Raw genomic sequence first — 12830 nt, 5'->3', positions numbered from 1 at the left:
CAAATCCATTTTTATTATTTTCTCAAAAATTTAGTTAGGATTATTTTTTTTTCTATTTCCGCGACATGGGAAATTAGTGTCACTGCATGCGTCATCGTTGTACATGGGAAAAACCAATTCTGGTTTATACGTGGTACGTACGGTTCATTAATTTTAGAGCGTGACTTCACGTAAGAATGACGCGCGTCTTATGGACTTGTACTTCGAATCATACTGATCGTAAAGTTCTCTCATTTCAAGTAAACAAAAAAAAAGTTTATGCGTTGACTCCGGCGAACAAAAGCATACGACGACGGCGACGAGACGATGATGATGAAAGGGATCTCACTTTCTCAGTCGAATAGTTTCCATCCAACCATCAAATTCAATCGACCGAATCCTCCTCCGATCAACACTGCGAATCCGATCCTCCACCTTCCGAGAAGACCCCTCCGTGTCCTCTCGCTCTCATCGGCAAATCAGAACCCCAAATCCACCGCTAAACCCCACGCGCCGCCGCCGCCGCTGGTGGTCGTGGGATCCGCGAACGCCGACATCTACGTGGAGATCGAGAGACTGCCCAAGGAAGGCGAGACGATCTCGGCCAAGACGGGGCAGACGCTCGCCGGCGGAAAAGGCGCGAACCAGGCGGCGTGCGGCGCGAAGCTGGACTACCCGACCTACTTCGTCGGTCGCCTGGGAGAGGACGCGCACGGGAAGCTGATCGCAGGCGCCTTGGGGGATGGTCCGGATGGATGCGGAGTGCGCTTGGATTACGTGAAGTCGGTGAAGGAGGAGCCGACGGGGCACGCGGTGGTGATGCTGCAGTCGGACGGTCAGAACTCGATTGTTATCGTTGGTGGTGCTAATATGAGAGGGTGGCCTGAGGAGATGGGGGATGAGGAGCTCGAGATCGTGAGGAACGCTGGTGTTGTGTTGCTGCAGAGAGAGATCCCTGATTCCATCAATCTTCAAGTTGCTAAGGTTCGTTGTTATAAAGTTTGTGACTTTATCCGATTCTGATCTTTGATGAGTCTCAAAGTTAGGTACTTTAAGTGAAAGGATGCAGCTTTTTAGGTTTATTTTTATTAAATGCAAAATCATGTATGTTGAGTATGTTTTTCTAAGTAGCTTGATGACACTCTCAAAGTTACATCAGTGAGATAGATTTTTTTTTATCATATGAGTCAAAACTTAGGTTGGTGGTGGTGGTGGGATGTTTTGCAGGCTGTGAAGAAAGCAGGTGTTCCGGTCATCCTGGACGTGGGAGGAATGGATACGCCCATTCCGAATGAGCTATTTGATTCCATAGACATCTTGAGCCCTAATGAAACTGAGCTCAGTCGTTTGACCGGAATGCCTACTGAATCTTTTGAACAGATTAGCCAAGCTGTTGCCAAGTGCCATAAGTTGGTAAGTCCCTTATTTTGCACAATACCAATAATTCAACTCCTTGCTTTAAATTAATCTTTTTTTTTTGGCAATTGAGCTCTGTCAAAAATGGTTTAGTGGGTTTTGAGTTGATAAGGTTCAAGCTATGTTTTTTTTTTTGGTTTCTCAGGGAGTTAAGCAAGTCCTAGTGAAACTCGGTGCCAAAGGGTCTGCGTTATTCATAGAAGGGGAGGAACCGATCCAGCAGTCAATTATACCGGCTGCACAAGTGGTCGATACTACAGGAGCCGGGGATACTTTCACAGCAGCGTTTGCAGTGGCTATGGTAGAGGGCAAATCACATGAGGAATGCTTGAGATTTGCTGGTAAAATAGTTATGAACTCTTTTAAGAAATGTATTTTCATAATTTAGATTATTTGTCGCACGTTCAATGATTCTTTTTTTCTTTCTGGTTCCTACAGCTGCTGCTGCTTCTCTATGTGTCCAAGTAAAGGGTGCAATACCCAGCATGCCCAATCGAACATCGGTCTTGAAGCTCCTTCAGTCTAGCACTTAAAACTGATACTCTTTCAACTCAAATCTTTTTACTAATAAAAGCTATTCAGGTCACGAGGTTATGTTTAGTCTCGCCATGGCGCTTATCAATGGTTTTGCTTTAGCACCAAATCAGTGATTGTGAATAAATGTAGCCTCTGTTTCTTTGAGCATCAAGTCCTTCGAACTTTTCTTGTCTTGTGAGTTGGCTAATTTCATCATTCTCAAAGAGTCAAACTCATCCCCCCCCCCCCCCCCAACCCCACAATGTTATTATTGAGAGATCACCAATGGAAAAAAAAAAAACAGAGGTCATATAAAGCTAATCCAGTTTCTCTTTGGAACCGACTTCTAAGATAGAATCCCATTTACACCAGCAATGAAAATATACCAAGTGAACTAACGACAAGATCAGTTTAAACAACTCGGAGGAAACATCTTGCCTCGAGCAGAACCTCTAGCGTTCTCACACAACGCGGTGGCTGGACCGTCAGATCCATTATGTGTTAAATTGATGTTAATTAGCTGAATATCTTTGCAAGGAAAGCTTCTACTACATTGCAGATTTACAGCCACTTTGTTCCTCGACGTTCCCCAAATATTCTTTAACGTCACGTTTCTGATCTGAACATGAGAGTCTCCCTACAGACAACAATATCCTTGATCTAATCTGATTTTTAAAGAAATGAAAAGTAAGAAAGATAAGGCTGTTTCTTGCGTAAGAAGCTTACTAATTTCGGGCACGGCGGGTAAGGACAATACTTCTGTTCCATGTTGACGGGATGTTGGACATCAACCATCTTGATATTCTCGTACAAGAATCCCGAAACGGTGATCTCCGCAACCGGAGATTCCCATGTCTTGAACCTTATACCGTTGCTTGTCCCTGTAAAAACCGTGTCCCTAACCCTAACATTCTCGACGTTCTTTTCTTCTTTGTGCTTTCCCAGGCTTCCGACACTGATCCCATGTCCGGGACCACAAGTGATGTTACGGATATCGAAGTTGGTGTTTCCAGAGAGTATTGCGATGCAGTCGTCTCCACTACCGATGTGACTGTCCCGAATCTTAACGTTGCTGGACATACCAATCTTGATCCCGTCAGTGTTGGGGCTGTTTCCTGGAGCCGTTAAGTTGACGTGAGAGATGTTGAAGTGATCTACGCAGAAGAAGTTCAAGTGTTCCGATTTGCTGTTGAGTGATATTAGTCCACTGATTCTTGATTTTCTCACGAAATCGAATGCAATGTTCTGCAAAAATGTCAATTTTTTATTTTTTATTTGTAGCTTTTATCAGAACTAACAAACTTAAATGTATCATTATTTGGTTAAAAAGAAAAATGCATCAATTATAACAATTCCAAACTAAAACGAATATCGTACCGCTGGTAGTCTACGTTTCATATCGAAGTTACTGGAGGACCAAGAACGACTTCCGTCGATAGTTCCGTGGCCGGTGACTACGAGATAGTCGATGTACTGGAAATTTATCCAAGCGTCTTGTTTGATATGCTTGGCATGTACAGGAGCCAGTAATCTTCCATTGTTGAAGAACACAGTTTTACCTTTGCATGGTCCCTTGAATGTGAAGAACACAATTTTACCTTTGCATGCATGGTCCCTTGAATGTGACATCACTCATATTTTTTTTTTTCGAAACACAACTAATTTCATTCATAATCAAATTTCTCCATTACAATAGCAAGAGGGAATGATCCATCCTCTTTGGCAATAAGCATAAACTACAACATATAGATAAGCTAGATAATATAGGTCTTCAATCGAAGATGACAGCGAACTCAAGACGATGCTTGAATGCGTCGAGAAAGCCTTCACGATAAAATCGTACAGCTGGAGAATAGTCACAAGTGACGTTGGAGTCCAAACCCCATCTACGAAAACTACCAAGGTAATCTCGCTTGTATCTTCTGGTCCCGTAGAGACCGCTCCGCAAGATAACAAAACGATAGGGAAACTGTAACAACCACTCGGAAGCGAGTCCGAGGAAGCAACTCTTACCATAGGCAGAGTGTATGGTGGTAAAGGTTTCTCCTCCGAAGAGGAAGGTGATTGAGGTAGAGCAAGCTCTGGTGAACTCAATGAGCTCTCTAAATGACTAGCCTGACCCCAGGCGCCAAAGATTGAAGCTTCACCGCAAAGACTCGGAACTGAACTCGCGGTGGTTATGGATCTGTCGTCGGTTAGATGAGGAGCAGCTGGGCACACTGTCCTGTGGGCCTCAAGTCTCCTCGGAAACGGAGAGATAAAGTGTGGCGGTTGAGAACGAAGCTCCGTATGCAGTTGAAATATTTGGATCAAGTCGACAACTTGGCTTGACACACGACAGTCAGATGGAGGTACAACGAGATCTGAACCCAAACCCGAAGACCATAACAGAGCGGCGGTGAGAGAACCCTCTCTACTCATCGCTGGGAGAAGAACCAATCGGAGTGGGAGAACCACAGAGAGAAGCACCACGAAGAGTCGAAGCTCTCGTCTTCGTCGTATCATCCGTCTAGATCTACTTCCTCCGATAATCCACATAAAACGAACACAGGAAGTGCCACCGGAAGCATTCCGCCGGTGATGGACAGTGCCTCCATTGAAAAGAGAACACGTAGGGGGGGATGGTATCTCAATAGAAGGCGAGGAGGGTGAAGAAACTCCGACGAGATTCGGATCTAACCTTGAGATACTTTGTAAACTGGCGCCAGAGATGGAGAAAGGAGCAACCTTTGTTGGGTTAGATGTCTCACAACTTCCCTGAGACGGAAAGGGGGAGTTTTTACTTTGAGATCTATGCTCCATGAATGGTTGACGAGCGCGGACAGAATCGACGTCGAGACATGTCCGTAGGCAGCCAGAGAGAGGGTCACCGGGATTTGAACCCGAGAACCCAAAAGCAGCGATGGCGAGGGAACCCCCTCTACTCGTCGCTGTAGAGAAAATCCACCAAGGAGAGAAGATCACCGGAAGGACTGTAGCGGAGACGAGGAGCCGATGGGCTGGTCTCCGGTGAAAGGTCCGTCGGATACTCCTTCCTCTAGTGAATCGAAAGATACAAACCCAAATAAAACTGAGAACAAAGCAGAAACCGAGGAAGATGGTAGTTGCGGAGAGCGGCGTCGACGAGAATGACCAGCGCCGGCGAGAACCCGCATCACCGGCGCCGGAGAACATAGATCTAGGACGTGTCTCGAGTTCTGTGCCTGGGAGAGAACTCCTTCGTATTAACTCAAATGTAAAATTGAATATATCGACATCACTCATATAAAACTCTTTTCTTGGTATGTAAATTCTGTTTCTTCCACTTCGTGCGCATGCATCTTCCCACGCTTTTATGAAAGCCTAAAACACCGTAGTGACAAAAAAAATAGAAAAATTTGAGTATGAAGGAAAGTGGTGATTTTGACTCCAAGCAAATCATATTTGAAGTAGAAAAATTAAGCTTGCAAGAAAGATATGTCGTGTACATTGGCATTATCAGTTTTGCCGTCGCCTTTGGCACCATATTTTCGAACGTCAAAGATTTTCCCCGTGGCTGGGCGGCTTGCAACCGCGACGACCAAGAGAAACAAAAACATATTCTTAAACACATCAGTAGTGCAAGCCATGTTTTATTTTTGTGGATGTTAGAAACAATGGTAAAATATTTTATATATTATTTCATCTTGTCGAAGGAAGTGTTATTCTCATAAATATTGGCCAGACTCAGATCTTGATTAAAAGACAGCTTTTTAGGAGCTCACAAAACTTGTCTATAATAATCCAACTTTGCATGTGGCTTCACTCTAACATATATAAGAAATGATTGGTAGATACTATAGCTTTAAGTTTTTAGCTTAAGTTATAAATTAGTTTTATTTAAACCGTAGATTTTGTGACTGTAACTGTAGATTTTATTGCTATATAGTTCCTCCGTTTCGAATTATATGTCGTTTTGGATCAAAATTTTCGTTTCAAAATAAGTGTCGTTTTATGATTTCAATGCAAAATTTATTGACTTTTTAATATAATCTATTTTTCTATTGGTTGAAATCTAATTAGGTGTATTGGTAATGATATTTTTATCTAGTAAATATACAAAATTAAATGTTTTATTAATCTGTGTACCGAAGTCTAGAACGACAAATAAATTGAAACGGAGGGAGTATTTAATTAAAAAAATTTAGAACACTGAATAAAAGCTGTAAACAAATTAATTTATAAAGGCAGTATATTTTCTTTTAAAAATATTAGGATGTGTTGTTCAAAAAAAAAATTAGGATGTAACTTTAGATTTTTAAATTAAAGCATGATTTAGTAATTAAATTGGCTGTGAAAAAAAATAAAAGATGTGCAAATCACTCACATCACCTACACTCATCCATATACGAAGCCTTTTTCATTTAATACAAAACTTAGTTAGCATTAAATATATTTAATGCGGTGCTTTTATAAATACTTCTATAGATTTGTTTTCAAACATAAATAACTATAATTTCGCACTATATTGATGTTACATAATGTAAAACATAGAAACCCAACGGTAATGATGTATAAAAATCTGTTTTATTCTCGCAGAATCGATTTTCAGGATCTCATCACAACAAATGCCTTGGAATCGGCTAGCTTTGATCACTGATAAGACAATAAGGAACATGATATCTACTCTACGCGAGCAAGGATTGGTGAAGTACAAGGATGGGCTTCACTTATGGTTTGTTACTCGATAGACTCATAGACACTCAACTGAGCAAGTTTATCTAAAAACTTTGGCACAGTTTTTCAAATTTATGAATTACAGCAACACCTTGTACAAAAAGTCATTTTAATCTTTTGAATAGATTTAACGCTCATTAATAAAAAAGAGCATCAAATTGTATCAATTATATTGAAGTTTTGCCACATCAGAGTACAGCCACTTTGTTCCCAAATGTTCTTATGTCATGTCTAGAAAATTTGCCATGCCCCTATAATAAATCATGATCGAGCTTGTTAATTAAAGAGTAATTTGGCAGTTTAACAATTATTATAAGAAACACATAGGCGGCGAATTAGATTTTCTTACAATATATGAATTATTTTGGGTATACGATTCTGTATATCAAAATTTGCCTGCATATAAAATAAGAACATACAAGTGTTCTAGGCTGGTTTCATGTGATGTGATGTGATTCCATATTCCATCAAACAAGGCGTGCTTAGTTTGACCCAGTAAATTATATAATACTTGATTTTCTTAGATCAATAGTTTCCTGATAATAATACCAAAAAATCCATTTATTACTTGGTCAGTCAAGGCTGCTTGAACGCTTGACGGTCAAATCTGTTCTCACCCATACAAGAATCACGTCAAAGACCGCATCAATAAAATAACACCTTAATTGACCATATATAGTTCTTGTTTTCTTCTTTTATTTTTGTTAGAAGACCATAAGAAGTTTTCTTGTTGTTGCTAAGCTTAAATGTTCTAAACATCTATCTAATTTATTTTATAAAAGAATCTGTCTATGAAAACTATTGGTTAAAGATAGCAAAATAAACATTTCATGTACACGAACATTCTTAAAATAAAGTATCAGTCCTCCAGTTTCATTTGACCCGCTGTTTACTAAACTAATTAAAAGTTGTTTTTAATGCAACTTTAGTTAACTGAGTCTAACCTTCTCGAGTAAGTGGAAAATCTGCACCAGGCCTTATTTTAAAACTCGTTAGTCATGATCGTAACTCCATACGTAAGCATTTTCCAGAATCAAAATATCATCTAATAATTGCTTTTACATAATTTTAAATTACATGACATGCTATAGCAATTAAAAAATTGCTCTTATCCATATAGTTCGTAAAGGGGTCGCAACAATAAATGTTTCAGAAGATATTATTTAAAAATAAATAATCTTTTCTTGGGGCTTCCGTGCCTATTTACTGTATATAATCCCGTATATCTGTCTACGCATATAAATAGAACAAACATCTGGAGATTCAAAAGGCAAAATACTCAAAGAGAGCAAAACCAAAAGAAAACAACATTCAAATATTGTTGTCTACAAAAAAGAAACGAATCATCAAAACATGTCGAGAGTGAGATCTGAGCCGATGAAGGTTGTCTTCATCAACACACAGTACGTCCAGACAGATGCTCGGAGCTTCAAGACCGTTGTTCAAGAACTCACCGGTAAAAACGCCATCGTGGCCGACGGTCCTTTCGAGTTCTCCGGCCAAGGGTACGGTAGCAAAGACTCATCACCAAGAGAAGCCGAAGGAGGTGTAGAGACGACGGAGTTCGATAGCTTTTTCAGAGAGATGCCGCCGGTCGGCGAATTGTATAATCTATGGTCAGAAAATTGAGTATTATTAATTGTCACGGCCCATTGGGCCTATGTCAAAGCCGTAATCCTTCTTGTCTTGTATATAATGAAATGTTCTGCGTTTTTTTTTCTCCTTCCAAAAATAAGTTACTGTGAAACTCTAACACCTAAACTCACGCGCGAGAAAGGCGCGTGATGGAAGGGAGAGGAAGAGTGAAAACAAAGAGAGATCAGATGACGATTCTTTTCTTCACTCTTCCACCGTTTCATCTTTATCATCATCATCATCATCTTTCTCTCTCTTTAACTTTCTGTCGAAAGAATCAGAAAAAGGTACTCAAACGGACGAAGTTCTCTGTTTTAGTGTTGTGAATATACACATTATATGTATAGACACACACACATACTCTACTGTAGTTCTTCAGAGACCAGAGTTCTGATCTTTGTGTCTTTAATCAGTTATCCAAGCCTTTCTCTCTCTCTCTCTGCCCTCGAGAATCTCTAGAAGCTTGTTAAGGTTTCATCTCCAATTCTTAACTCTCTTACTCATCATAATTCAAGCTTGTTCTGTAAGCATCCACCATCCAGTTGTAAGGGTTTTATTCGTTTCAGTTCTTATAAATGGTTTGAATTCTTATGTCTCTCTTAGCTATTAGTTTAAGACGTGGGGACCTTTCAAGAGAGAGTTTAGATGGGTAATAAGCTGGGAAAGAAGAGACAAGTTGTGGATGAAAGATACACAAAGCCACAACAAGGTTTATTACTGTACATGAACAAAGATGTCGACTTCAAAAAGCTTAAGAAACTCATCTTGGAGGCCAAGCTTGCTCCTTGCTATCCTGGTGCTGCTGAAGATATCTCCTCTCTTGACCTTGAAGAATGTCCTATTTGCTATCTGGTTTGTATTTTCACAAAAAAAAAAAAATGTATTTCCTTTCAAGAAGATGAAACTGACTGCGACTGTATGTACTTGTTGTGTGTGTTTTCTAGTACTATCCGAGCCTCAATAGGTCAAGATGTTGTTTGAAAAGCATTTGTACAGGTAAAAGAAATATTCATTAATCATAACTAAATTTAGTATCATTTTGCAATTCATGTGTTTGTATCTTTTGGTTTAATCTACAGAGTGTTTTCTGCGGATGAAGAGTCCTAGTTCATCTCAACCTACTAAGTATCCTTTGATTGTCATGTTAAGCATCAAGCTTTTGACCTCACATATGAAACTTTTTTCCTTATAATTTTTGTGTCTCTTCTTCTCCTTTGTGTCCTCCTTAACAAATACGAGATGCCCGTATTGCAAAACATCAAACTATGCTGTTGAGTATCGTGGAGGGAAGACTAAAGAGGAGAAGAGCATTGAAAAAATTGTAAGTCATATAATTAACAGTTAACTGGCTGATTATGCCCATCTTATTTTATTTTTTTACTATGTTGTGAAGGAAGAGCAGCGAGTTATAGAAGCCAAAATAAGGATTAGGCAGAAGGAAGTTGAAGAAGATGAAGAAAGAATGCAAAAACGTCTGGAATCACCTTCTTCTCAGACAAGTGCAGTGACAGCTGATACTGAGTATGGTTCTGCTGCAGGTTAATTAGTCCTCTTTGTTCAGCATTAGCTAATCTTTCAAAATTTCAGTTTTTATTGATTAGCAAAATATCGATCACATATTTTTTTTTTAATTAGAGGAGGATGAGGAAACTGTTTCATCTCAAGACTCATGTGTTACATCGCACCCTCGGGTCAGCAGGTTAGTGTTAAGATAAAACAAACACAGTTATATGTAACAATGAAGAGAGGACAATATGGTGGTCCTGTTTAGTTGTCACTTTGTCAATTGGTTATTACATTTTCATACCATTTTCTTTTCCCTAGCTGAGGCTTATATGCATGGCTGTAAAACGTTGTTCATATCAGGTGACTGATTATGTTGTTTATCTGAAAATACTCTACAGGGATGATGAGTTTGAGTATGATCTTGAGGATATAATGGTGATGGAAGCAATATGGCTCTCTGTTCGGGTGATTTATTCAGTAACTAAACTTTCAAGTTCCATCACTTTGTAAGCCTCTCTTAACACTGTTTCTTTCTTAGCAGGAACCTGGAAATCAGATAAATACATCTCCTGATGAAAATTCAGAAGAAGATAACAATAATGTGGGACAATCATTGATGCCATCTTCATCATCTTCACCATCTGGTGGGCTAGCTTGTGCAATCGCTGTTCTTGCTGAACGCCAGCAAATGGTTGGAGAATCTTCCTCCAATCAAAACGTTAATACTTTATCATACAACATGGGTCCAGGCACTTGCAACAGCAGTGGTTACAATGCCATGGAACATGATAGTAACCATCACCTTCTAGAAGCAGGAATCAACGATACAACGAGATCTGATTTGACTGACGATAATGGCAGAGAGGTTTCCAGGGAAGTTTCATGGCAATAGTGTTTTCCCAAAGGCTCAAAGGAAAGCTAAAGTTGTTCATAGTCTTTGCTTGTATATGGTTAGTGTGAGTTTGGTGATCTTGGATTGTAGTTTTCAGGATGTTTGTTGATCGCTTCATACATGTACCTGTAGGAAAATATTAAATGGTTTTCAGTTTTTTTAATATAAAAGGTTATGATTATGCTTTGATCTCTTTGATATTTAGTTAGTAGTTGAGGAAAAGTAAGTGAACATGCTTTGATCTCTTTGATATTAAATGCAAAGAAGAAAATAAACACCAACCTGTGTAAAATTGATCTCTCCAGGGCCAGTAGTAAAGATCAACCATTCTGATTTCTGAGAGAAACCAAATGTGAGGATCTAGGTTGAGAAAAAAGCTACTAAAGTAGCATTCTATGTCTAGCGTATTTTAAACTCTTGGGTCTTCTTAAACCTATTGTCTCCTGTGATTTATGGTATTTTGTGGATCCGGATTCTTGTTAAGCCAATTGTCTATAAGATCTTTTGATTTTATCATCAGCAACTTGATTACTTTTTTGAACAATATCAATATATTAATTTTATGATGATTCTGTTTTAATGATGTTTAGTTGCCAATATCTATATTAAGATTTCAAATGTTGTATACGTAATACTCTTTGCACTTGTGAATTTCATGGTTGGGAGATGATTTATATTATGAGAGTATTTGATAGTAGTCAAGCTACTATTTACGGCGGATCTTGCTTAGAAGCAATTTGTATTTAGTTAAAATCAAGATCTGGACAGTGGTTAGCATCATGTTTGTAGCTAGAGATGTTTTGGATAAAAAAAGTCGGAAGACGGTTCAAATATTGGACATATTTGTTGATTGTTTTTTGTTATATAAATCAAATTAATTAGGATTTAATTTGATATTGATATTGTAAATCAAATCAATATTTCATCATCAAGAACTTAATATATTAGCAAAAATAATAGTTTTTCTAATAGAATGTCACATTCCAAAGTCAATGCAGATATTCTTTGGCGAATGCATGTGAACATTTTTGCATTGCTTAGCTCATTACAATTTGTTTTTTCTTTTCTTTAAAAAATATTTTGTATATTTTGTATTCTTAATACTTTTACTTGACATTTTTTTAAGAAAAATTTCAAGCCGAAGATTCTACCAGTGAGAGTATAAGGGGGTGTTATTGAATCATGGAATTGAAAACAAGTATTGGAATTTAAGTATGCAAGTACTTCAATGGAAAAAATATTCCACGTCCCTTTTCCTTCAGAATATTCATAAAAGAGGTAGGATTTGTTTTAGTTAAAAAGACACAATGAATTCCATTAAAATTCCATCATAACTGAATTCTAAAGACATCTAAAAAATATTGAATAACAGGAAATTTCAATGGATTTAAATTCTATCTAGCAAATACTCAATCCAATAACACTAGAATTAGGCCTGGATTTAAATTACACTCAATTCTATTAAATTATTCTATTGAATAACACCTCCTAAAATACAGAGATAAATGTCTGCTTCATGGTCTTGATCGACATGAGCATGATGGACACGGACCAACTGAAAACTCTAGTTCTATTTTCTTTATATATTTTTTGTGAGTTACTCTAGAAGTAATTAATTAATATTTTTAATATATAATGAGTTTCCAAATGCATTTAATTTCTTATAACGAATAAATCTAAATGTAAATTGAGTATTAAATAATTACATTTCTATCATTTTTTTTGAACAAATTACATTTCTATCATTCATAAGCCTATCGTGGATAATGTTCCAAAAGGAAATTTTTTTGCCAATTTTAAATTTAAATACCTTTGTAAACTTCATAAATTCATTAACTAGACAATTTGTAGATGTTTACAAAATATTTAAGTAGAGAATTTTTTAACATAATGTTAATCTTTGGTAAGCTTTACTCGTAATTATCTCTTAAACCGAAACACTACATATTAATATTCGGTTGATTCAAGTTTGCAATTAGTGTACTAATTTATCGGCAATCTCAAACACGTAAAACTGGATTTTCCTTAGGTGAATCATCTAATTAGACATAATTTGAACAAGGGAGAGCCAGCAGCCAGTCTACAACCAGTAACTATTGATTTAAAATGAAATCTTAATTAGTTAGTGGTAATATCTAATAAAATATCAGTTACAAAAACAATTTCTAATAAAATATTTAACTACAAAAGA

At 37.7% G+C, this 12830-nt stretch overlaps 4 protein-coding genes across 6 annotated transcripts; 3 read left to right on the top strand and 1 right to left on the bottom strand.

The window, feature by feature from the left end:
• Window positions 1–185: 185 nt before the first annotated feature.
• Window positions 186–2095, top strand: LOC108850335 (ribokinase). Its single transcript, XM_018623891.2, has 4 exons — window positions 186–963; window positions 1207–1392; window positions 1541–1736; window positions 1834–2095. Exons 1-4 carry the CDS (start codon window positions 307–309, stop codon window positions 1926–1928), a joined length of 1134 nt encoding a protein of 377 aa, XP_018479393.1. The 5' UTR covers window positions 186–306; the 3' UTR covers window positions 1929–2095.
• Window positions 2096–2136: 41 nt separating this feature from the next.
• On the bottom strand, window positions 2137–5537 carry LOC108850313 (exopolygalacturonase). Of its 2 annotated transcripts, XM_057008542.1 has the most exons (5): window positions 5379–5537; window positions 5162–5253; window positions 3289–3490; window positions 2638–3156; window positions 2137–2548 (listed from the first exon to the last, which is right to left on the bottom strand). In XM_057008542.1, exons 1-5 carry the CDS (start codon window positions 5517–5519, stop codon window positions 2318–2320), a joined length of 1185 nt encoding a protein of 394 aa, XP_056864522.1. In that variant the 5' UTR covers window positions 5520–5537; the 3' UTR covers window positions 2137–2317. The 2 variants fall into 2 exon arrangements, with proteins under 2 accessions (XP_056864522.1, XP_018479371.2); XM_018623869.2 differs by lacking the exons at window positions 2137–2548; window positions 2638–3156; window positions 3289–3490 and having other exon boundaries at window positions 3569–5253.
• Window positions 5538–7863: 2326 nt separating this feature from the next.
• On the top strand, window positions 7864–8328 carry LOC108850303 (VQ motif-containing protein 1). Its single transcript, XM_018623863.2, has one exon. The coding sequence runs from the start codon at window positions 7960–7962 to the stop codon at window positions 8233–8235; it is 276 nt and encodes a 91-aa protein (XP_018479365.1). The 5' UTR covers window positions 7864–7959; the 3' UTR covers window positions 8236–8328.
• Window positions 8329–8370: 42 nt separating this feature from the next.
• Window positions 8371–10828, top strand: LOC108850292 (E3 ubiquitin-protein ligase DA2L). 2 transcript variants are annotated; one of them, XM_057008535.1, is made up of 10 exons: window positions 8371–8528; window positions 8655–8712; window positions 8845–9093; window positions 9186–9237; window positions 9321–9366; window positions 9481–9562; window positions 9635–9779; window positions 9877–9940; window positions 10146–10212; window positions 10286–10828. In XM_057008535.1, exons 3-10 carry the CDS (start codon window positions 8887–8889, stop codon window positions 10637–10639), a joined length of 1017 nt encoding a protein of 338 aa, XP_056864515.1. In that variant the 5' UTR covers window positions 8371–8528; window positions 8655–8712; window positions 8845–8886; the 3' UTR covers window positions 10640–10828. The 2 variants fall into 2 exon arrangements, with proteins under 2 accessions (XP_056864515.1, XP_056864518.1); XM_057008538.1 differs by having other exon boundaries at window positions 8453–8712; window positions 10289–10828.
• Window positions 10829–12830: the final 2002 nt, after the last annotated feature.

This window comes from Raphanus sativus, chromosome 1 (genome assembly GCF_000801105.2).
Source record: "Raphanus sativus cultivar WK10039 chromosome 1, ASM80110v3, whole genome shotgun sequence".
Classification (NCBI taxonomy): domain Eukaryota; kingdom Viridiplantae; phylum Streptophyta; class Magnoliopsida; order Brassicales; family Brassicaceae; genus Raphanus; species Raphanus sativus.
The sequence above is the reverse complement of the archived record's forward strand: the minus strand, read 5'-3'. Positions and strand labels throughout refer to the sequence as shown.